Source organism: Homarus americanus, unplaced genomic scaffold (genome assembly GCF_018991925.1).
Source record: "Homarus americanus isolate GMGI-L3 unplaced genomic scaffold, GMGI_Hamer_2.0 scaffold47294, whole genome shotgun sequence".
In the NCBI taxonomy this organism is placed as follows: domain Eukaryota; kingdom Metazoa; phylum Arthropoda; class Malacostraca; order Decapoda; family Nephropidae; genus Homarus; species Homarus americanus.
In genome coordinates this window covers 300610-326933 of record NW_024745936.1, presented here as the reverse complement: position 1 = coordinate 326933, position 26324 = coordinate 300610, and the positions used below count along the sequence as shown (strand labels likewise).

Sequence of the window (26324 nt, the reverse complement as noted above, 5' to 3'; positions counted from 1 at the left end):
TGTTGGGTTGGGTTGGGTTGGGTTAAAAGCGTCGACAAATTTGACTCGCAAGATTGTAGGCGCGAGATGGTATATAAACATAGGAGCAAAACACACACATACACACACACACTATACAGCACACCAGACATAACGCCTCAGGGGTAAGAAAGGGGGGGGGGATGGGAGGAGAAGTCTTTCGCCAGTGTAAGCAGAGAGCAAGAGAAACATTCGCCTGACCTGGCTTCCATGATCGTGTAACAGCCGGGTAGAAAGACATGCTAGTTGCTGCTGATTGTTCATGCCGTTGGCTGCTGGTGCTAGTTATGTATTTTCATGACGTGGGCACAGAAAACCTCGGTTGGGTGTGGGGAAGTACTACTAACGAAGGTGTGGGGAAGGACTCCTGACGTGGGCGTGGGAGATTCCGCGTGGGCGATGGAACATTCATCTTGCTTACTGGTGAGACGCGTACTGGCGATAAGCTTACCAGGGAGAGGGAGAGAGAGGGAGAGAGAGAGAGGAGAGGGAGAGGAGAAGGAGAAAAGGGCATGAGAGTAGAGGAAGGTAAGAGGACAGGAGGAGGGTGAGAGAAGAAGAGGAAATGAAGGAAAGGAAAGAGTGCGAGGAGAGGCAAGAGGTAGGAACAAGGAGTAAGAGAAAGAGGAATAAGAAGAGGAGGAAGAGAAGGAATTTGAGGAAATGGAATGGGTAAAGGAGAGGAGAAATAAGAGAACGAAAGGAGAAAGATGGTATCCAAGAGGCTGCTGAACTGGCTCAAAAGGGGAGAGGTCTTAGCGACCGACGGACGACCTACCTAAGAGAGTAACACCAGATGAGGCTAGAACAATGGTCATAAAGAGGGAGGTCTTAGCCAGAGACGACCCCCTTGTGAACGCGTTAAGAGGGAACCGGCGATAAATTTACATATAACACTAAGAGGGAGGGAGAGGGAGGGAGATGAGAGGATATGAGTGGTAAGGGAGTGGTGAATGGTGAGAGGGGAAGGTGAGGAAGTTGAGTGGGGAGTGAAGTGTGTGTGGGAGTGAGGAGGTGAGGAATGAGGCAAGCGAGTTGTGAGGCAGCAGTGAGGTGTGAGGGAACTAAACAACCACACCAGGACAGGCCAGAGGTGTGGACTTTTAATCCTGGTTAAGTGGACGCCTGACATAAGTGGTAGAGGGACACTTTAAGAGGCGGAGGAAACTGAGGGAAGAGGAACAGTGAGAAAAAGTGAGGGAGGGAGAGGAAGGGGAGAAAGGGAAGGGGGGGAGAGGGGAGGGAGGGAGAGGGAGGGGAGAAGAAACAAGGAGGGGAGTGAAGGAACAGCGTGGGAGTTTAAGGAGGGATTGTGTATGTGTGAGGAGGAGGGAGGAAAGGCTGAAGGAAATGGGAGGAGGAGGAGAAGGGTGGGGGTAGAAATGGGAGATTTGAGGGCAGAAGAAATGGGTGGAGGGGAGATAAAAGGAGGGGAGGAGAGGGAGAGAGAAGGAGGAGAGGGAGGGGTTACGGCACTGGTCGATAAGTCAATAATCTTGGTAGACGCCCCCAGCTGGGGAGAATGGGGGTGGGAGGTAGGGAGAAGAGGTGAGAAAGGGAGAGTGAGAGAGGGAGGTCTGAAGAGAAGGTGAGAAAGGAAGAGAGGAGGATTCAGAGATAGAAGGAATAATAGGGAAAGGGGGGAAGAAGGTTGGGGGAGGGAGGGAGAAAGAAGGACGAAGAGGGGGAGGAGAAGGAGGTAATAAAGGAAGAGAGGAGAGAGGAAGGAGGGAGTGTGGGAATGGAAGAGACGGAACCAGTTTAGAGAAATAGGGTGAGGAGGAGGGACCTGTACACGGAACCTAATCTAACCAAACCTTGACAAATTTAACCTAACCTAACCTGCAAGAGCGTGGGGGTGGAATTGGGGGTGTATGTGGGTCAGAAATATCACACAGTGGGGTGAGGTAAGGGTGTTACGGTGGCTTCATAACATGGTAATATCGACCATGTTTTTTTTTTAAGTCTCTGTTCTTTTGCTCCCTCTTGCCCCGAGATATTGCTTGTCTAACATCCTCTTGCTCCGAGAGAGAGAGAGAGAGAGAGAGAGAGAGAGAGAGATTTCTTTCACCCGCATCTTCCTCTCACTAATTTATTAATTTACTCACTGTTTCTTTCACTCCCATCTACTCTCTCCTTTGAGGTGGCGGTGTTGGTGGTGGCAGTAGTAGTAGTAGTAGTAGTAGTAGTAGTAGTAGTAGAAAAAAAAGAAAAAAGTAGTAGTAGTAGTGGTTGTAGTAGTGGTGGTAGCCAAGAATCAAGGCACCAGCCGCTACCAGCCTACTGTAGCACTTAGTGGCAGTTAGGTCGACTCATGATGCCCCCCGACCCAAGACCAAGAGACCTCTTTTAACGTGGTCCTCCCTTATGACCTAATCCCAGTGACATGTGGCCCTGGCCCTCCTCCCCCCCCCTATCTTCCTTGTTCTTGTTTTATCTCTTCCTCCTCTTCCTCCTCTCCATCTCCCCATTTACCAACATTATTATCCTCTATATTCTTCCTCTTTCTTATTCATTTTTCCCCAATTCCTTTACCTCCTTCCTTTATTTTATTTCCCTAATTATCTCCATTTTTGTTAATTTTCCCTCCTTCGTGATTCTCTCCCTCCTAAATATTCACTTTTCTTAATTTTCTCTCCTCTAATTATTCTCTTTCATAGTTCTATCTTTCTTAATTATTCTCCATTCATTATTTTCTTTATTTTATTTTTCCCTCTTCATTTATTTCTCCCGTTTCTTCATTCTTTTCTTTATTCTCCTTTACCTATTATTCTTTTTCTCTATCTCCATTTTTATTTATTTTCCTCCAATGTCTTACCCTAACCTCAGATGGTTAAATATTTACACACAGAATCCCTCCACACACACACACACACACACACACACACACACACACACACACACACATTAATCCACAGGTTTTATCTCTCCCTTTCTCCTCCTTCCATTCCCTAATCCTATCACTAACCGTCTCCTCCCCCTCTTCCTCCCTTTCTTCCCTCCCCTCATCCCCATTCCTTCCCTTCTCTCCCAGCAACCTTCCCTCTCCACCCGTCTCCCCTCCCTCTCCATCCGTCTCCCCTCCCTCTCCACCCGTCTCCCCTCCGTCTCCACCCGTCTCCCCTCCCTCTCTCTACCACTGACTCACCTCCCTCCCTACTCTCCCTCCCTCCATCAACCCCCAACCCTCCCCCACCCCTAACAGGTGGTGTTCGTCGTGCCACAGTGCCACACCTTCCCACCCACCCACACACATCTGATTACTCGAGGTAGTGCCACCCAACACCACGAGAGAGAGAGAGAGAGAGAGAGAGAGAGAGAGAGAGAGAGAGACCAGAATAAACCGATAATTGACGTTAAGGACAAAGAAGTACAGTGCATGTATGTATTACCTCCCTTATCCTAACAGACAGAGACACAGACAGACAGACAGACGAATAGAATAGTGGACAGAGATAAAGGCAGGAAGAAGGGAGGGAAACAGACAGACCGACAGACGGGCAGACAGACGGACCAATGTAGTCCAGTATAGATCTCTCCCCCCCCCCCCCAAACGACTAACAGCGCTGGCTGGGGTCATAAAACTCTCAAGAGGCATTCTGGGTAAAACTCATCTTAAAACACTAACCATTGTGCCGATTTCAGGCAACTAAAAGCTAAAAAGGATTTCGGGATAAATCTGACGCCTGAAAAGCTTTACAAGATGCCGATTTCAAGCTACTATAAGCAATGAGTTGTGCCGATTTTAAGTTACATTCATGAAATAATCTGAGTAAAAAACAGAACACGAAATCTAACCTAACCTGACCTGACCTGACCTGATCTAACCTACCCTAACCTACCCTACCAAAACCCAACCAAAACCCAACCAAACCCAACCCAACCCACTCAATCCTACCCTACCCTACCCTACCCTACCCTACCCTAACCCTACCCTAACCTACCCTACCCTACCCTATCCTACCCTACCCTAACCCTAACCTCGAGGCATTGTGAGTGAAATACGGCGGAGAAATAAAAAAAAATTATCCATTGTGTTGTAACTGAAGCTATTATGAGCCCTGGAGAGACGCAAGTGAAGAAAATTCGGGAAACCTATTCACTGAAAGTTTCAATCTATCGAAGAATAACGTACGTGTGTGTGTGTGTGTGTGTGTGTGTGTGTGTGTGTGTGTGTGTGTGTGTGTGTGGAGGGGGAAGTCGTCGTGTATGTGTGTGTGGTTGTTATCTGCGTTGTATGAGTGGGCGGTTGTAGTCTGCGTCTGTGTGTGTGTGTGTGTGTGTGTGTGTGTAACCTCTGCCAAACTAGACAGCCATCGTTTTCCTGGAAGGCCGGAGGTCGACCCGTGTGTGGGAGGAGGGAAGTCTGAGCACTCAAATGTGACTCATGCTTAACCCTTGGGCTGAGTATTTTCTCCCCGAGCTTGGACTTAAGTGTGTGAGAGACTGGTAAGGTGAGGACAGTCGCTTCTCGTAGGATCGGGTTGTAGTGGCCAGAGTGGGTGGACCTGATGATGTAACTTAATCCTGCAATACTGGTGTGTGTGTGGGTGTGTGTGTCGCAGGTATTAAGGTGTTATGGAGAGCTGAGTGTATATTGGCTGGCCGGGTAACTGATGGCCTAAATCATGTTACAACTCCTATCTTATCTTACACCTGGCTTCCCTTCCTTCCTCCTCCTCCTCCTCCTCCTCCCTTCCTTAATACTGGTGATAGTGTGAGTGTCAGGGGCAACCTTGTCTCTCTAACACACCTTCCTCTCCCCTCCCTCACTAGTCCTATCAATACACGTCCTTCTGCTGTTGTTGCTCCTCCACAGCCCCCCCAGCAGGTAGGTCTTCCTCTCTCCCCCCCATGGACGTAATGTTACCGCCTTTATCTCCGTCAGGGAACTTAAGATCTGTCGCTTGCATCTCCACCTCCTCACGTGCTGCCTAGACTCTTGACTCACACACACTCTCGTCCTCCCAGCTGTTTTTGAGTAAATATTTTCTGTCGTTTATACCCGACTCTTGATACTTTCTAAACCCGTTTCTTGTTATACTTTGCCGTCTAAATCAAACTTTTATCATGTTCTTCATTCTGACGTTATCGCCTACACACACACGCACACACACAGGCACGCACACACACAGGCACGCACGCACACACACACACACACACACGCACGCACGCACGCACGCACGCACACTACTCTAAAATCCTCCCCTTTCACATTCAAGGAACAGTAAAAGAGTGATGGAAGAGGAAAGGAAGAGCATTAAGTTTACTGTAGCCCACCAAAACACTTCCTCCTTTCCCTCTTTCTCTCCCAAGAAGAGGAGGTATAAAAGAGAGGGGATGTTTTTTATGGAAGGGGGGATGGGAGAGGTGTTCCCCTTCCTGTCCCAAGAATAGTACACGGGAGGGATTTAGTACTAGAGATTGATATAGCCTTTCCCCTCCTCTTCTATAATTGATGTACTTAAGCCTCCATCACCAAGCAATTAATCAGTGTTAATTACCTCCTTAACTACCCTCTCTATCTTACATATGTGTGATGTGTCATTAGGCTACATATGTGTAATATTTAGCCTACATATGTGTAATTTATAGCTGTTGTTTAAATACGTGTTAAAAATACTCCTTTAGCTTATGTGTAATAATTTATCAACCTACATATTTAAATTAATACCTAACCTAACCTAACCTAACGGGGAGAGAACGATAAAGTCCCAATGCAATTTCAAAGACATTTTCCTACCATTTTTACGTCGCAACTTAAGAAATGGTTCAATTTGGGTGACTTTTTTTTACCTATCCAAATGGGACCAAATTTTACCGTAAGACTCTCAAGTGAATCTAAATATTAAGAGATACTATCCTATCCTAACTATTCAATGACTCGCTGGTGGAAGGCTATCCCTATACAATAGTTATCATTTATATGACTATTCGTAATTGTTATCTAATTTTGTTCTATTTACTTTTGTTCATTCAACCTGTTTTTATTCATTTAATATTTCATGTATAGTAATTCCTTCATTAATGTCATTTAGTCATACTTACTAATTTATTCATCTACAATTGATATAATTATTCATACAATCAAAACTATTCATTTTCTGATTTAATTATTCATATTTATTCATCGATTCGTATGTCTATATTCACATCTGCTTCGTAAAATATATATATACCTTGTTTACACGTTAATTAGTAATCACAGGTGGACAACAAATCAATAATCAATTTCCTTTGGCCGTAATAATGACCAAACTGTGTTCTATATACACAGGTGTTTAATTAAAATTGTAAGGTAACTATTGAACCGACTTGTCATACACTAGAGCAAGATACATAAGTTTGTATAGTCACAGTGTCTTGGTGTATACATTGCTTGTTATACCTGCACTATGTACGGTATATTGTATACTTGCACTAGTGTGTATATACATGCTGAGTTAATGTGAAAGCTGGACGTCACATTGAGAGAGAGAGAGAGAGAGAGAGAGAGAGAGAGAGAGAGAGAGAGAGAGGTCAACCCAGGGCATCTATCACCTAAGCCTGACGTCACACATCACACACCGGTTCAGGAATAGGACAGGTACACCCCCCTCTATTAATCGCGGGGTTATTTGCGAGACAATTGGGTGTTTACGACTAACTGCTGGTGATATGGTTACACTCGTGCTGTTGGTCTGCATCGGATAACGATCACACATACTGTTTCCTCAATGGGGATTCGAACCTGTGACTAATGGAATGACAGCCCAAGGGTAATAACCATTCCACCACCATACCAAACTGTCAGTAGTTAAAGTCATGGGATGTTCTGTTTACTTTTCCTAGATTTAAATTATCAGATATTCGTAATATTTCCCCATAATTAAGGTTTAGTGAATGAAGTTTATTACGATATAATGCTTGTGAAATTTCGACGTGTTATATCATTATATTTATATTGTAGTTGAAGTAGAACAGTGAGATGCATCGTTACACCTCTAACTAGGGAGATGATTAACGAGTGATCTCTTATGAATGTGAACAATGGAGAACTCTGTAGGATGGAGAGGCAGTGTGAGGTGCAGCACGACAGGTAGAGGCAGTGTTACCTGAGATCCACTTCCGAGAAGGAGGTTAATCGTGCACCTGTCAAGAGCAATCAGCCAGGTGCCAGGTGACGCTACAGGTGCTGATAATTCTTAAAAGTTAAACGCCCAACTCAAAGGCAGCAACACAAAACGGACCATATACGAGTTAACAAAATTATAAGGTAAAATTGCCATAGATCACCTGTTCATTAACCCACACCTACATTATTTTACCTGATGATTACATATCCTAATGTTACCTGATGGGGAGGGTCAGGTTAGGTTAATTTTAAGTGAATTAAACTGTGGGGGGGGGGCTAATCTTCAAGTGATCAATCTCCATATATCCATCATAAATCATTAACAATCTACGTTAAAAACCACCCAACCCAACCCAACCATTCCCACGCCAGGAAGAGAGATCAGCCATCACAGGGTTAAATTATGACAAGGTTAAACACGTGAGAGAGAATAGTGCTTTATACTGTACACCTCTACTGGACGGACTCAACGGTAGTGGCTCTCCTGACTGCTAGTGTGACGTAACTCGCGTGTATCTCACCCACTGGACGAGCGCCAATGATCCCTTCGAAGTAAACATTATTCCCCCTTCCCCTCCCATCCACCCCTCCTTCCTATCCCCTCCAGGTAAATCCCTCCTTCCCCTCCCATCCACCCCTCCTTCCTATCCCCTACAGGTAAATCCTTCCTTCCCCCCTTCCCTCCCACCCCCCTCGCCTCTCCTCTCCCCCAAGACGATGTTGGATGCTCCTCCTTCAACTAGCAAAGATATACCATGTTAGAAAATATTACCACGAACAAAACACCTCACCTATTTTTTTTCCCTTTTCAACACTATAACCGGAACTGGACTGAGATGGGTTAAAAAACGTGTTCAGTGTGCAGGAGGAATAGAGGAAGAGGCACGTTAGAGAGTTTAAACTAGTCATTCCTTCTGAGTATTGTGATATGAATCTTTTTATCAATATTTAATCAACCTAATACACACACGCTTTCTTCATATGATAACTTATGCCAACAAAAAAAAAATCATCAACATTGGTATAAATCGTCAACGTCCTCACGATCTTTACGCTGATTGGCTGATGTTTGTTTATTTACGTATATTTAAAGCGACGTAAACAAAACACACGAGCATAAACTTCTTGTGATGAGTCAACACCACAACAAAACGCGGCTCAGTGTTTGTTTTGGCCTTTAAATAAAACAGAAACTACACAACATTTGTTTTCTTTACTCCTTGTTTCCTATATATACAGTACATACAAAGCACTTTACTACTGTTGACAATACATGATAGCAAACATGGAACACATCTACCAGCGCACGGGTATAGTCTCATATTGGATAAGCTCCACGAACACAAAAGCCAAACTGTTTATTTTCTAGACGACACAAACCAACCTAACCTAATCTGGTGACTCATGGTAATTTGATTGGAATAGCTTAGGTTAGGTTAGGTTAGGTTAGGTTAGCTTAGGTTAGGTTAGCTTAGGTTAGGTTAGCTTAGGTTAGGTTAGGTTAGCTTAGGTTAGGTTAGCTTAGGTTAGCTTAGGTTAGGTTAGGTTAGTCCATGTCGTTTACTTTCAAGATGCATAAACAAATATATAGTTTTGTTGTCTCATTCCAACTGCATACACGTTTCCCATTTCGTCCAACAAACTCTCGGCGTCAACGAAATCTCAAAGCCAGATGGATGGACGAATGGATGGATGGATGGAATTATTATGGAACACCTAAAGCTGAAATGTTAACCCTTGAGGTGTACTGTACATTAATCTACCGAACATGAAACCAATTACATCCTCTAAAATGTGGTCTACAAGAATTTTTCAAACATCACCTGTCCAATTAGTAAAATCTATTAGAAACTAACCATTAAAGGTATCATCATGTTCAGGGGATAATGACCCAGATGAATCACTTCACACTTCAGGATGTCTGTACAAATCCTCCCGAGTTTATCTCTCTCCGGGGACCCAGTTTTTAATTTCATTCATCCATCCCAATCTCTGCCTTCCCCTGGCCCTCCTACCCTCAATTTTACCCATTAATATCTCTACCATTATCTCCCCATCTCTAATTATATAGCCGAAGTATCTCATTTTCTTTATTTACTATAAATTTTGCCAGACATGATGAAAGCGCAACAGCGTTAACCCACACGCACACCTTTTAGTTGTTCATGTGTTTAAACAACAAGATTGTTTCTCACACGCAACAAGCTTGTGTTAACGCGGCGGTGTAATGAAGGAAGAGCAAAGGGGTTGTTAGAGACAGAATCATCTCTTGATTCAGTGAGTAAAACATAGCAAATGTTACAGCATTAGATTAGTTAGGTTAGGTTAGGCTTGGTTAATTGAGTTGAAAAACTAATTTCCGGTCTTAGGTTAGATTGGGCTTGGTTTGATTTGGTTAGGTTTAATTAGGTTAAGTTTGGTTAGTTGAAAGACTAACTTATTTTTCTTTTCTTTGCAGGTATATAATAGGAAAGTACCGATGTTTATAATGTGCCTATGGGTACACAAGAAGGTGCCCCAAAACAGCCTTGTGTCAACTTTGACCCTGAACATTTTCCACAGTACCTACTACACAAACATATATTCTGGATTAAACCCGTCAACACTGACGTTTTGTATTCCAGTTCACACGGATGCAACATGATCGTAAAAATCCAATTCATATGTACACTGCAGAATTCAACAAACTATTCATTATTAAATGACTGCAGGTTAGGTTAGGTTAAATCACATAAAACAGACGATCGTCCAAATGGGATGTAATTGCAGGTAACACATGTCATCCAAGAACCCACGAGTACGGCTTACCTTTAAAATCGTCGTCTAACTCCGAACTGATGTTGTTTAATAATCACAATAGTCTTAAGAAGAACACAAGTGATCCACTAAACGTTCGCCTGTACCTTTCACTATAATATTAACAACCACAGTCAAAAACGATACTTTCTTCCCATAAACAGATGACAACAACACTCCTTCCTACCCAGAGCGACAGAGTTCTCTCCCGGAGTGCAGAGGGTCAGAGATCCCTTGAAACATTTATATCAACAGACAACCCGAACCACAGTAACCCAACCTGCCCTAAAAATAATCTAAGGTCCTTGGGATAGGTTAGGCTTGCTCGTGTCGTCTTTTAAAATAAATGTTTTATCGCCGTAGCCTCCAGAGAGCAGGGAAAGAAACCCTACTTTATGCCTCACTGCTGCTGATGGTGTTGGCGATGCGTGCTCGTCGTGACGTATCATTATGAATCAGTTGATTGCTCGGCAGCTCTTGGGAAGTCGTCGGGTCCCATTGGCTTTTTTCCCCCTTTTTCATAAGTTTACGAGTCAGTAAATCAATACTTTTACAACTACCGGTATCGAATATAAGATTGGATATATCTGAAATGTTGTCTTTCAACCTGGCGTGACTAACATGCAGTATTGTACAAATTTCCTTGGTTATATTTAGCTCATTTACTACCCATTATGGTCACTTTGTAACAATTAACAAACTTTATGACATCAAGATATATTTCATAACTCCGCCGGTTGGTCCTGCTAACTTCAAAGCGCCAGACTACCAATGTTTCAATGCTCGTAAATAAAGAATATTATCTTGTAACTGAGGACTGACAGAAGACATCTAGTTATAACAGTCCCTTTGTCTAGAATCGACCAGTTAAGTGACCCCACATTCCAAGTTTCGAGGAGGAAATTGGTCATGAATTGGTTATCAGGGTCGTTGTGAGGATAATAATAAGACTGTAATAGGGGAAGGGGGGAGGGGCTAGGGGGTTAGTGGTGAGCTAGTGACGTAAGCGGGTCGGGGACGTCAAGACACGTCATCTACGAAATACATCCAGAAAGTCACGTCACGAAATACGTTTATAGACGACAAATACAACTAAAAATTAACATAAGAATCTTTTACACACATGAGGATCGTAAAGTATATTAAGAGTTAACACACAAAAGTCCATACTGATATCTTGAACTCGACAGCCCAGAAAGATTTAGAGAGCCACAGCAGACAATAACTGATGGCTTAACGACCCGTGGCTCATTAATCACACCAACTTCATCTCCAGTTTTAGCTGAGGCGAAAAACCAAATTTAATAATTGCAAGAGAAACATAAATCATGTTCATCTTTAACTTATTAGCTCAATACTCCTCTTGAGAAAATGACTTGAATAAGATACAAAGCTGTGCCTTAAGGGGAGAGAGAGAGAGAGAGAGAGACTCCTCCTCACAGTATCATAAAAATATTTCCCACAGTGTCTTGGCAGGACCGTGTAGGAGCTGCCTGTTATGAGTGCACTCCGCCTCATTATTTCCCACGTGTGACTGACAGTTGTTCTCGAGTGTGTGTGTGTGTCTTACAAAGGCCTTGGCAACACTGTACCTGGAATTACCTTCATGGTCTTGTTTCTTCACCACCCACCCCACCGACCCCACCCATCCCTCCCGTCCCCTCCCCAGTCTGGCTCTCCTTCCTAGCAAGACACTGCTCTCCGATCCGGCTCCCCTCTCTAGCCTAACCTTACTCCCCCGCCTGGTCCTCCTCCCCAGCACACCCTTCCTCCCCACCCCAGCCCTCCTCCCTATCCCGCCCTTCCTCCCCACCCCAGCCCTCCTCCTTATCCCGCCCTTCTCCCCTCACCCCACCCCAGCCCTCCTCCCCTATCCCGCCCTTCCTCCCCACCCCAGCCCTCCACCCCTATCCCTTCCGCCCCAGCCCTCCTCCCTATCCCGCCCTTCCTCCCCACCCCAGCCCTCCTCATCCCTTGAACATTTTTTTTCTGCTCATCTGTCATGTTTCCTTGCGTTAGCCAGCTCCATGAACGCCTTTCCTGACTAACTGACTGGCGAACAGAGATAATTTTTCCCCCGCACACGACAGAGCCTCCTCAATACACCCCCCCACCCACACGGACCTAACCCCCCAAAAAACAACCCTACATGCTCCTCATTACCTCCTCTTACCACTAATTTTTCCGCTCAACAAATTCACCATACTAGTAACATGAAGTGAGGTTGTAAAGTGAGCTGCTAGAGTGATTAAGCTCGTAACTATGGGTATTAAATCATTGGCTGCATACTTAGTGCGTGTCTGGGAGAAAAACAAACAATGATTACAAGACCCAGAAGACACCATCCTAACACGTAAAGTATGTTATTTCACCTCTTGGACTGGGAAAAAAAAAACATCACTAGCCTGGCAGTGTCACTTGAGTTAGTCCACTGGCAAGGAGTAAATAAATAACCAAAAAAAATTAGTACTCTTGAGATATTTATGTTGGTTTTTATCTGAACAGAATCAACCTCTCACTAGTAACCCTCATAAATATTTTGTAACCGACGTAAACAATGACGGGGTAAGGGATTATCCTACATAAGAAATTGCCTGGGTAATTAGCCTAAATATCTGTCTTCTGATTATCCGAAATTATTGTCCGAGTTAAAAATTATCGCTAATTATCTAGTCAAAGAAAAAAAAGACGGTGTTACTTATTGCATTTACAGACGATCATCAACCTCTGAATGGCTTATCAAATTACATTTAACTGGTAACAGGATAAATGGATTGGGGTCCTACAGTATATTTGACGAGTCCTAATGGGTTTGGGTAAGTCAGGTAGGGGGGCCTAGTAGAGCTGTGGATAAGTCAGGAAGGGGCTAAAATTAACTACTCATTCTAAATTCATAGTTATTAGTGATTAGTCCGAGTTCTCAGTTGCTAGGAGAGACGGGAATTATTTCAATACATTCCCCAATCTTCGTTAAGCTGGGATTAACTAGGGAAATAATAACTCTCCACATAATAAGTCACGCATAACATGATAACCTTTAAGAAAACTGATATTATTATGGTTATTAGCATGATAACTTGTAGATTATTGTTAGTTACTGGTGATAATATAAAGTTGATATTTTTTTTACAATAAATTTTAAATGTCGAGAAAATTCGACCAGCAGACCGCGGCATTAGCATAATAAATTGCAAATGATAAACGATTATTTTAATGACACGCTAAGTTAACGATAATTTCATAATGCTTCGCCCTCTAAATAATAACTTATGATGATTTGTTGAGACGATAATTTTGTAATTACTCGTTCAGGTAATGACAACTTTAAACACCTATAATGAATCCCAAGGAACCATTAAGTAAACGACGATTGTCTCAAAGTTCAATCGCATTATAATTTCTTACTAATCTAATAAAAATTAAATTAATCTAATCAACCCCTATGATAACCAAACTTAACCTAACCAAACCCTTATCTGATCGTAACCTAATCTAACTAATGCTAATCTAACTAATGCTAACCTCACCCAACTAACCCCTAGTCCAACTAATCCTATCATAACATAATTAATCCTAACCTAACCCAACTCCTGAAGTATTTAATCCTAATCTAAGAAAACTAAATGTAGTCAAACCTGAAGGAAGTTTCAAGACAACTGGAAGAGTAAATATATTGAGGCCATTATAATAATATGAAGAAAAAAATAAGAACGTACAGACAAATGCAACCATGTATCTAGCTTCCTCTTGACAACCTAACAAAAAAATATATTTAATATGAGTCAGATCCTGTTAGCTCAGCTCCTGAACAAATAGGTCAGTGGAGTAGGGATTCCCTACTCCACTGACCTATTCAAGGAGCAGTGTTAAAGTACATGCACAGAGATGTAACTGACCACGAGGAAAGAAACCGTTGTTTATTAACATTATTATGTCTTCACAAAGAACAATAATATATATAATGTAAACAAAGGCAAGATACATCCTATGGGTGTGTAGCTCCATAGATTACATATAAACACGGAGACATACGAACACATTTCAATAGGTGTAGGTTACGCCGAGTGAGAGATTGTGATTTAACATGATCTACGTCTCGTAAAGAACATATACTTACACATTTTTATACATATGGTTCATACATCAAAGATCATTTATACGCACGAAGACATGTGAATACTGTGACGGTCGTGGTAGTAGAGTGAGGGGGTGGATCAATGAGACAGGTGAGTGCACAGGTGGAGGGGCAGACACCTACCTGGTTCTCTGAGTTGAGGAGCTTGAGCTGGTCGTTGATGAGGGAGTACTTGGCACTCTCCTCCTTCCTCAGGGCTCGCTCCTTCTTCAGCTCGGGAGACCAAAAAGTTTTAATGGAGTGCATCGACGAGCCTAATTTTTGGTTCGTTAACTCCAGTTCTTTTTTCAAGTTCCCGAGTTCTTTCTGAAGGTCTGAATTGTGCATTTGAAGTTCTGAGAAATACCCATCCCGGCCCATGCCCCCGAGGGTGCTTGGCCCATGACGCCCACTAATTTCCGGGTTAGGGCTGGCCCGCGCCCTGCCCATGGAGTGATGATCACGGTAGAGGTCGTCCTCCAGCATAGGACCGCGGTCCAGTGAGCGGTCACGGCGGGCCATGTGGCCACCCTGAACCCCGTGAATGTCCATAGCGCCCCCTCGTTCCATGCTGCGGTCTCGGGGGTCACGAATTGGCATAAACTCACGGTCGTGAGCCTCGCGGTCCAGAGAGTGGTAGTTGCGTCCTACGTTACTGCGGCTTTGACTACGGCTACGGTGGTGGGTACCTGGTGCTGATCCGCTGCGGCGGTCCGCTTCCATGGTGGCGTGGGGGTCCATGTATGGCCCGCCTTGGTCCAGCGCCAGGGTCGGGGATGCGGCACGGGTGGCGGAACGGCTACGGCGCGCGGCTGCTGACGGCTGAGGGCTGTGGGCGCGGTGGTGGCCGCCCTGGTCCAGGTAGTAAGGGTCGGAGCTCAGGTCGCGACGCTGGGGTCGGGGCGACCTGCTGCTCGGCACCCCGGCTCCCCCACCACCTCCGCCATACACGTCGCGAGACATGCCACCATAATCATCACTGCCTAGCACAACACACTGTCATCACTTCCTCACTACACTGTCACTGTCGCCGCTCGCACTGGCCGAGGGGACACTACTGCAGCCGCGATCAATGGTACACAATGTGGCTGAGGGGAGGGCCCGTAGCTCACAAGATACCCCTCTAATTACACGCCGTTAAACATTTCCTGGCTTCACAACACATCGTGCACTGTACTACAGCATTACATATCACTGGAAGTATAGTTCCTAATCGACAGGACATCACAAAACACTTCCTAATCAAAAATCGAGATAAAAAGAACGGCAACCTGCTTTTCCCATCAGCGGGTGGAGTGGGCCGGCGCAGTGAGCGACTGACAGTATTGCCAATGATTAACTAGTAAAAGCTCAGCTGACATTAGTTCCTCTTTCGAAATATCAAGTCGAAACTATTATTAAAATTGTGAAGAAATATAACACAATAATATTCCTGATCTTTGATTTTTACACTTTGCTTGTTTTATGGATTCAAACAGTAAATTGTAACAGCGCGATAGGTGGCGTAATTGCTAACACTGGAATGGGAAGGACTGGGTAGGGATAAGTTCTTACAAAGCTCAACAGATGTCAGTAGCGGAGCGGCAGGTCGGCGGTAGTTCCTCCACCACTCACTAGAGAGCACTAACCCACCACTGACGTAAACATGGTAGATGTTCGATAAGTGCCGAACTACTGATATTTATATTTTTATTTCCAAACTTAATAGGATTTGCTGATAATTTGTAGTAGATTTTACCAATTATATTAAAAAAATAAAATAAAATATATACAGAAGATGTTATAGATAAATATTTGTGTTTAAAATTATTTTCCTAATTTTTTTAAACAATATGTTGTCGAATACGATTTAAAGCCCCACCAAAATATAAACAAACATGGGAGTCACAGTGTAAGTAACTCTTTAACTCTTTAAATACTTTTGTTTGTTTACATTCTGTTGTTTGTTTACATTTAACTAAGCAGTGTTACCAATGCTTCAAAACAAAAAATAATGAATTTTTATAGTAAGAAAATAACACAAATACTGTACAGTTTAAGGTAGTTGCTTTATCAGTGATTTTAATCGGGGTTTGTTTGCAGTACCTTAGTAAAAACTGAACAATTATAAAACAAATATGATTAAAGGGCCATTAAAAGTAAAACACAAAATGACGATACGGGTTTTTAAAGAGCTGGAATGACCGTCATATTTTATTTATTGTTGGAAATGAGTCAAAATGGGGTTTGGGGAAGCACAAAATTGGGCTGAATATGAATGAATATAAAATTTAACTAAATGGACCAGTTTCTAATATGTAATTGGTATTAATTGATATAAATTTACTAATTATAAAGTAAATAATAATCTTGTTTTGATTTATCGCCTATAAAATTAAACTAAACTACCTAACCTAACCTAACCTAACCTAACCTAACCTAACCTAACTTGCTTAATCTTGAGCTTCACCTAAACATTATTATTACTTATATAAATTAGTTAAATATTCGGTAGTGAATATACACAGAACTTTATATTGATTTTTATATGGGAAGATAGAGAAAAGAATAGGAATAAATTACTGTACCTAACCTAACCTAACCTAACCTAACCTTACTTGACTCCAGTGTGTAAACCTAACCTAACTCAACGATAAAATAAAGGAATCTATAGAAACCAAACTTGATATCGATGAGTAAGAGGAAACTTGAAAAATATAAGTTTCCGACGAAAACAAAGATAAGCACATGTGTACGAGTATCACACGACGTCGGCACTTCCGCTGAATATGAATCAATTGGTATAATTTTTTACTTAATTATATATTAAATGTTATCGTTCAGTGACCGATCAGTGGCGAAGAGGGTAAAAGTAAAAAGATTAATGAGTAAGAAGTAAATATATATCCCCCCGAATTTGTAGTCGCTGAAGTGAAATTGAAAATTGAAAATAACTTGAATAATATAAATTTCCAATGTAATCCCTTTAGAGTAAAGTAGTCTTCTCAGTTTTTCTTGTTCTCCCAATACAGTATAAGAATCAATATAAAGTTCCGTGCATGGTCACTCCGGAATCTTAGCCTCTGGTTAGGTAGGTTAGGTAGGTTCATTTAATGATGCCAATTACATTATGTAGCTGTACCTGGTACTCTGAAATGTTTCCAATCCTGCCGGTAATAATTTCTCGAATAACGAAAAATTATTTAGGTACGATAAAACAACTTTTTTAATGGAGTTTTTCATGCTGCATACAGTGTTGATATGGAAAGGTTGGAGAAATTATTAAATTATTGAGTTATGACTCTTCATATTTTGTTAATGTTGACCCCCACCAAAGGTGAACTGGGTTTTGAAGCCGAGGGAAATGTGGAATTAAAATTTTAACTAAAAGAACCAAACTTAACCGAGTCTGCTCACTGTACTCGTCTACTGGACAATTGTTCCGTATTTCCGCAAACACTGGCATATGACTTAGGCTCATAACGACCCCAGCTTATGATTAAAGCTCATGTGCTGGTGTTTGTGGAATATTAGCCATTTCAATAAATGTCAACCAAGGCGTTCTTTATTTTATACTCATTAATGCAATATTATCTAACCTAACCTGGCTTAATACACCTAACCTAACCTAGGTAGCTTAGGTTGGTTCATTTTATCACCACTAAATCACTTAATGCAGTAGTACAGTATTTTGTATATCTTTTATAAGTATTTTGTGAATGAAACAAAATTTTCAGATATAAATAATGGTAAAGAGACTGTTTACGTAACAGTGTGTATAGTTACTCCAGTAACTTAAAACAAATCTTCACATATGTATGAAATAATCAGGAACAGGCTACTTATACTGAGTGCTGCTACAACCAGTATTTTTTCAAGTTAAGGAAGGAATTATAATATTCAGTGGTACATTCTTGGTATAATTATATACAGTATGGTTCTGTGACAGTTTGTCATAATTTTTCTTGAAGTCAATGATTTGTTTTAACCTTCCTGAGATGCTAATCACACAGTTGCTTGTTCATGTAAGGAGTATTTACTTATATAATGTATGTGATCTCGGGGCCAGTCAGAGGTGATAGACACCACCTTTGATTTCTTATGCACTGTTTTATGTGATGAACAGTTATTTAAAAGATACATAATCAGTGATTATTTGAGGATTAAGATATGAATATGTATAAAATACAGTTATTCCCCATTAGCTGGAATAATTGGTGCAGAGCTCTTCCGTGAAGGAGAGATTCCTGGGTATCGAGATGAATTTTCTCTTCCCCGGAAAATATTGCACATTCCAGAATTTTTCCAGTTACCGGGGAAAGGTTTCCGATGGTCTACGCTATGCATCTCGCAATGACATATGCAATTGCAGATCCCCAAAATGTTTCCGGACCTGGAGAAAGTCTTACAAGAGTCTAAACTAAGTATCTTGCATGGACAGACAAGAGTTGCATTTATTTATGCAAACACCATTGTAAATAAATAAAATAATGTATACCCAGTACTACTACTTTACTATACAGTACAGTATAAACAGTACTGTACTGCTAGCAGATGCTCTCGTCTTGAGCTTGTGATGTAGATATGACGATACCTGTACAGGATGGCCTGCTGTTGTCCTGTACTGTACCATCTACTGTAGCAAGTGTGACTGTCACTCTCCTCTCCCTCCATGAAGGAGGGATTATATATGCACTGTATACAGTAATGTACTATACATACATCACTAAACACTAGCCTACAGTAGGCTTTCACTGTCCACTCTTCTGAATATACAGTACAGTATACATAACTGTAATCACTTTTATGTCTTAACACTACTTTAACACTGTATTCTTGGCTGATTGTGTCCTAGTACAGTACAGTGATATACAGTACTGTACTACACAACACAAATTGTATGCCAAAACAGCAGTGAACCAGAGAACAACCTTGTACAATGGCAGCAGAATACGAACTAATCACACAAGTTACTCAAGCAGCTAGCCCACCCATGCGCCCGGCACGTGGGGAAATGTGCGGAAGTGTTGTAGCATGATGCAATTTTACAGAAATCCCGGAACGGAGGTTTGGAGAGATTCTCTGGGAATTTTTCCAGAAAATACACCAGATTTTCATCCTCGGAAACTCGCTCCTATACCCAGAATGGAGAGAGTTTTCCCTGAATTGTTCTGGCTCAAAATCAATTCCTGCTACAGTACTGGGTATTGGAAAGTTCTGGGAACCAAGGAATCTATCTGATGGGGAGATTATTGTACGGTACGTTGTTAAGATTATTAGGTTGGGTTACTTATGTTGTTCTCATCTTTCATATATGATTTAATGCCTTTGTCTAACACAGGGGTCACCAAACTTTTTTCACAGTGGGCCGGATAACTGAAAGAATGACGAGCGCGGGCCGCATAATATTTAAATTTAAATTGTATCACAACGTCTCGTGTTCCATACGTTTTATCAAGCAAATTCAAGTACCGTCGGCGGGCCTGATGAACTGACGTCGCGGGCCGGATCCGGCCTGCGGGCCGTAGTTTGGTGACCCCTGGTCTAACAGATTGGAGAATGTCATTAATGCTTGGACACTCTTGTCTGTGTACATATTTAATGTTTTCTACGTAACTTTAATGCAGCATTTTTTCATTCTTACTTCCGCTCACTCACGTCAACTTGAGAATACTGTAGATGTAAAGTACAGTACAGTATATTGGTGAGAGATTATACAGTATTGTTAATGTATTATTAAGTGTGATAGTTCATCAAAATCTCATTTAATATGCATAGGAATAATATCATCTTAATATTGTTAATATTCTTCAAGAAACTATGGCAGTAAATCATTTATGAAGGAGGACATGAGCAAAATAATCTTCTTAATTCCTTTTTTTTTATTAATGCAGAGTTATTCTAGAAAATTACTTAGTTTTTCTTATTTCCCACTCAAGTGGCATCACATGTACAGTATAAGAAGTATGGCATTATTAGTTAGATTTATAAAATCAGAAATTAGCTTGTATCACAAAGGCTGTATTAATATACTGTACTGTGTATATTCTTCTTTAAAAATGGGTAAGACTAACCAACTGTACAGACAGTATTGTACATAGTAGAGAGGTCGGTGTATGCCTACTGTAGGTTAGGGTGTAGAGGTGTATGTATACCCTGTAGTATGGTATGGTACTGTATAAAGTGCATATATAATCTCTCCTTCATGGAGGGAGAGGAGAGTGACAGTAACACCTGCTACAGTAGATGGTACAGTACTGTACTGTAAATGCAGTAAAGTAGTTTATATACTATTTCGTTTATTTACAATATATTGTAAGTGTACAGTACAGTGGTGTTTGCGTAAATAAATGAAGCTCTGTATCTGTCCGTTCGAGATGCATACGGTAGTTTCAAACTCTCGGAATACTTTACTCGGCACCCGGAAACATTCTGGGGATGTGCGATAGCTTCTTTCCATGTGATATGTGTAGTTTAAACTCTCAGAAAACTTTCCCCTATACCCGAAAAAATTCTGGGGATATGTGATTTTTTTGGGGAAGAGAAAATTCGTCTCAATATCCGGAAGAGCTCTGCACCAACTATTCTAGCTTACGGGGATATCACTGTCTTATGAGTACTGTATGTCCATATTCCGTTAGTTTCTACTTGAAATCAATATATCTCTTGAAGGATTTGATGTACTGTACTGTAGTCTGTCACATTCATAATTTGACTATTTATTACATTTTGAGTTAGTTAAGACTTATTTGTGCTCTATCAACCCACTCCTGTGAATGATTTACTGTACAAGTTAACTATAATCTGACCAAACATTATAAAATAAGTGAAATAAGTCTTTGGGATACAGATATTTGAAGCTTTGCATAAAAAAAATCAGACTTGGAGAATTTGAATGCTTTCTTTATTTTGGGTAACAATATTCAGAGATTTATTATGAGATACATTCACAGGCCATTCTTTAGTAGTACCAAGTGTTAAATATGGATTTGGTCCTAAAAACTCATTTTATAATAGAACCAATGAGTGAGCAAATAACAAAATTTTCCATGCAATTTTACTTTTGCTTGGCACGTAGGAAACCTTCATTCGTTAAATACGGTACAATATTTAGAGTGGCTCTTTCATCTCCCCCCCCCTCCCCCCTTGAAGCGGCTCAGAACGCTGTGCACACCTCGGGGGGAATTTCCCGTATCAGGTAATGAATCAGGTGCCGGTAAAAAGAAATTAACCAATGTTTCGTATGAGAAATATTGGACAGAATTTCCTCCGCCCACGTTGAAAACAAGGGTAATATGGAAACAGTTTGGGTTAATATGGGTTACTTATACCTTGTGTGTTGTCTTTGAGTGCAAGAATAGTTCTAAATTTGCAAGTTAGTGGGAATACATATTTTACTTTTATTGAATTTTTATTTTGTCTACGTTTAAAGGAAATAAAGCGCTACTCTAATGACACAGCTTTGATGTCGTGTTATGTTTTTTTTGGTGTTGCATTTTGTTCAGTAACCTCGTGACGCTTTTGTTTCTTATTGTTACATGAATTTTGTGCCTTCATGGATAGAGCAATGGGGACTTGTGTCATAACCCTGCGAGATCACATCATCTTCCCATGCCCTTAACACTGGACAGACTCAGCTGGGATTCTCAAAGCCCCTTACGTTAAATTTTCCTCATAATTGGAGATGTAAGACTGCAACTAGTTGGCTCTTGTGACTAAACCGCAAAAAACATTTAATATCCATAGGTATTCCAAAGGGGACGACAACTGGGGCGATCCCTCCTCTTGAACTAATAAATTATTCCAAATAAACCCTTTTTTAACAGCAAGAAAAGGAAAAATAATAACGATAATGAAATAAATAATAATAATAGCATCAGTAATTGAATGGTAAACATCATGAATGTACAGAAAATAATAATTACGGAATCTCATATTTCAACAGTACCTCGGTATGTTTCGTTCAAAGTTTGCTTCCTCCTCCTCCCTCCCCCCTTGGTAAATTTCTGGGTATGCCACTGCTAATGTCACCTAGAAATTATAACGAGACTCTTACATTAACTCGATATGTTCTTTTAAAGTAGTTAGCCAACAAAATTAAGGTTCGGAATCTTTGTGAATCCGGACTCGAGCCATTTATTTTGTGGGAATCTCCGGAGGCACTGACGCAGCAGCTTATAGTTGGGGGTCCCACATCTGCTTGCTGGTAAATGAGTCGGAAATTTGAGATCTCGGAACTATTACAACTTCATTGTTTTAGTAAGAATTAACTGGAGTGTGGTACTGTGTATATTAAGTGTTAATGTTTCAGAGACTTTTTGTTTATAGAGCAGAGTGAGGGAGGGAGGGAGGGAAGGAAGGAGGGACAGTAGGAGTTGTGAAGGAATGAAGGTTGGATGAGATGGAGGGAGGGAAGGAGGGACAGTAGGAGTTGTGAAGGAATGAAGGTTGGATGAGATGGAGGGAGGGAGGGAGGTTTTGTAAGTGGTTTGGGGGATTGATAGTTGGGCTAGATGTAGGGAGGAAAAGATTGTGAGGGGTTTGGGTTGAGTTACATGGATGGAGGGAGTTAAGGGCAAGAAGGATAGAGGGGAGGACTAAGGGAAAGAGAGAGGGAAGGAGGGGTAAGGGAAAGAGGGAGGGAGACTAACAGGGATGGAGGAAGGGTAGAGAGAGGGTTCAAGGGGGTGAAATTAAGAAGGGGTGGAGGTGAACTGGGAAGGGAGAAAGAAGGAGAGGGAAAGGAGGGTAGGGAGAGAGAGAGAGAGAGGTTGTACTCGTGATAGACAAAACCCATTACTGTGTCGACAGCAGCACCGCCAGCAGACCGTCTCACCAGGGGATCGTTGGGGGCCTGGAAGCTCTTGGGGTTGTGAGGTGTGTGTATGTATGCTTCAAAGTTACTCCGATAATGTGTATGTATGTATGTATGTATGTATGTATGTATGTATGTGTGTGTGTATATATGACTAAATAATAAAAATGGAATGGCTTGAATGGAGGTAATAAAGATGTTGTAGTTAATTTGAAAGAAAAATTAAAGATCGTTTTCTAAAATTTATCGGGGGACTCTCATAAACATTGTGATTGTCTGTTTGGTGGTGTTTATCATTAGCGAATTATGACAAGCGCTGTATGAATTACTCGATTACGTATTACCTTTTTAGTTTTTTTTATTGAGTGTTTTACGTTTTTTGTAGGGATAACTGGTTGTATCTGTAGCCATTGACGTTATGGAAAACATGTCTATTCACTGTAGCCACTGTCTCAACTTTATATAGGGCATGTATGTCTGTCTAGCCATTGACGTTATGGAAAACATGTCTATTCACTGTAGCCACTGTCTCAACTTTATATAGGGCATGTGTGTATGTCTAGCCATCGACGTTAAGGAGTTTATGTCTTCCTTGTTGTCTCAGACATTATGTAGAAACTTGTTCATCTCGGGTATAACACTCGACGTTGTGTCATTCTGATTAGGTTAGGTCAGGTTAGGTTAGATTAGGTAGTGACCAACCCCCGAGACCATCTACAGGTAAATTCCAGGTAAGATTTGGGGATTTTCAGGGTCGGGCTATACCTAGGGTTCACGTAAGTCCAATGCCCTTTATCCACCCTTAAAAACTCCTTAACACCATATACCACCCTGAAACTTCTTTAAGGTCACAACGAAGCCCCTTATCTGACCCTTAGACCCTAAATACCACTCTAAGCTTCCCTTAAGGTCACGACAACACTTCTTATTAAACCCTACACTTCTATAATATGGTTGAGTTCACGATGCTCAATTGTTTCATAAATAATGTGGATAATATCACCTGACGCCTCTGTTACCTATACAATGTCTTCCCTTCCAATTCATCTGTGTATTAGTGTATCTTATGGTCTGACTAAATGATATAAGCTTCTTTTCATAGTTTTTTTTTCGTTATCTTTTTCTCCCAAATAGTGAGAAACAATGGAGTTATGTTTTCAGTGAGAGTTGGTGAAGGTTTTAGGAGAAAAACACCTCTTGTAATTACAGAATCTGAAGAGAAAAGTCTCGGGTAATTCCACAACTCTAATCCTTAACTAGAATCTCTTCCTTGAGTCTTCTCTTGCCAAGGATTGCAGAAGGGTATTAGCGAGCCTCGGGTCCTAATAGACCCTAACCTAATCCTACCATTGGGATTGACACCCAGTCCTAATGATAGCTTGCGACTAATTGGGATTGTGGACCATTTGATTTGCAGCCTAGTGTAAGATATCACTGTCATGATTATCAGTGACTGTTCCTTGTGTTTATTATCTCGGCTGATGATGCAGGGGCTGGTTATAAGGGCGGAGAGAACGCGGTAGTGTTTTAGCTGCATTGCAGAAGGGAAGTGAAGCGGTCAGCTGTCCTTACTTTGTCGTAGGAGGGGTACAGAGGAATGTATGCTCTCAGTCTATGCGTCCGTTTGTCTGCATCTGTACGTCCCAACAAAGAGTAAAGGAGTGTGAAGAATCTTGTTATGTGGTTTTATCCCAACATGGTCCCGGACGTGTTCAGTAGTGAGGATTATATGATTCTATTCTCCAGAGTTATAAACCTTGGACTGATTAGTGAGGGACACACACACACACACACACACACACACACACACACACACACACACACACACACACACACACACACACACACACACACACACACACACACACACACGTAACATTATTTACCGTGGTCAACATTTTAGTTTGAACTGGGTGGGCTGGTGCCGCTGTATGTCAGGCAGGTCAACACGAGGAAGAGAATGATATGTGACCCCAGCCGGTAAACCTATTCGTTAGGGAGGGCCGGATTAATCCCCGTATTCTGATCCGGACTAGGAACTGTACCCGGATTTAATATTGAAACCGCGAGGGATATGTTAGGTTAGGTTAAGTCTGATTAGGCTTAGGATAGGAGGAGTAGGATAGCGGCAACAAATTTTAACCTTCACTGGTGTATTGACGTCGATGTTACCCACGGTGGGGCTATGTACATTGTACCTTCGGGGGCTCCAATCTGCTCTGAAATTCTCCTCAGATTTAGCCCGAGTCTACAAGGATCCAGTAGTCATGATGCGCCCCAGGGAACACTGTATAAGTCGCTGCAGGGAGGACTTATGGTATCGGTGTTCTCTTCCGTCAGAGATGTGTCCGTATGCTGCTTGACACACACACAGCCACAATTACCTACAAACCAACCTTGTTTTTTCTCTTCTTCCCCGACTACATGACATATAGATGATGAAAACAATGGTCTGGTGGTATTTTGTTCTCTCTTTTGTTTTTGACTGTGTAGTTTTGTTCAGTGGGAAAGTGTGGTGGGATTTTGTTCGTTTTTTTTTTGTTTTTCTCGTCCGGGGAAGGATGGACGGCGCGTCGCCCAGGCAAGTCAGGGTGGATTGTGGGGTCGACCCGCGGCCACTGAGAACTTTGATATTTTTATCCTGTTAAAATTGGGTCAGATCAAGTTAGGATGTCATTTTTTTCTTTGTAAGTGACTGGAGAAGGTGGTGACAGGTGATGATAGGTGGTGACAGGTGATGGCAGGTGGTGGCACACACACACACACACACACACACACACACACACACACACACACCTGTAACATATATATGGATAAACTTCGGCTCAAGAGACTTTTAGACAGCAACCAGCCACTCCTCTCCACTCATGGTGAAAAACGTCGAACGATCTACCCTCCCCTTCCCTCTTCTCCTCCCCCCCACCCCCATCACGACTCATTTCACCGTCGCTGTGGTGGCAAGACAGTATTACAGTGCCAGTCTCGATTGGGTTGAAATATCCGTTGGTACATTGTTGGTGGAGAGCCTTTATGACCAGTGTGGCCTTGGTGCTCGTATATTGGGGCCGAGCGTTTGTTTATATTCTAGCAGGGGGTCCCGCTGTAGTAATGGGTGTGTGACCAGACGTGATGGCGGCGCCTCTGGTGTCTAGCAATGAATGGTGGGAGGCAGGGGCAAGATGGAGGGATGTAGGGGGAAACGTAGGGGTGTAGGGGAGAAATGGAGGGGTATAAGGAAAGTTGGAGGGAGGCAGAGGGAAGATGGAGAGGCATAGAGGAGATGGAGGGGTATAGAGGAGATGGAGAGGTATAATGAGAGATGGAGAGGCATAGAGGAGATGGAGAGGTATAATGAGAGATGGAGAGGCATAAGAATGATGGGGAGGGTGTAGAGGGAAGATGGAGGGAATAGGGGGAGATGGAGGGATATAGGGGGAGTTGGAGGGTTTAAATGGGAAGATGAATGGGTATAGGGAGACAAAAGAGTG

General features: G+C 42.0%; 2 protein-coding genes across 2 annotated transcripts in view; one reads left to right on the top strand and one right to left on the bottom strand.

The window, feature by feature from the left end:
* The window catches only part of LOC121878830, a 79473-nt gene extending 63812 nt beyond the window's left edge, over positions 1-15661 (bottom strand). The window contains exon 1 of the mRNA XM_042385244.1: positions 14187-15661. Within this exon, the coding sequence (XP_042241178.1) occupies positions 14187-15005 (819 nt within the window). The 5' untranslated portion in view covers positions 15006-15661. The remainder of the gene's footprint in view (positions 1-14186) is intronic.
* Positions 15662-15885: 224 nt separating this feature from the next.
* The window catches only part of LOC121878832 (mediator of RNA polymerase II transcription subunit 20-like), a 35824-nt gene continuing 25385 nt past the window's right edge, over positions 15886-26324 (top strand). Inside the window, exon 1 of the mRNA XM_042385246.1 lies at positions 15886-15933. Coding sequence (XP_042241180.1) covers positions 15920-15933 — 14 coding nt within the window. The 5' untranslated portion in view covers positions 15886-15919. The remainder of the gene's footprint in view (positions 15934-26324) is intronic.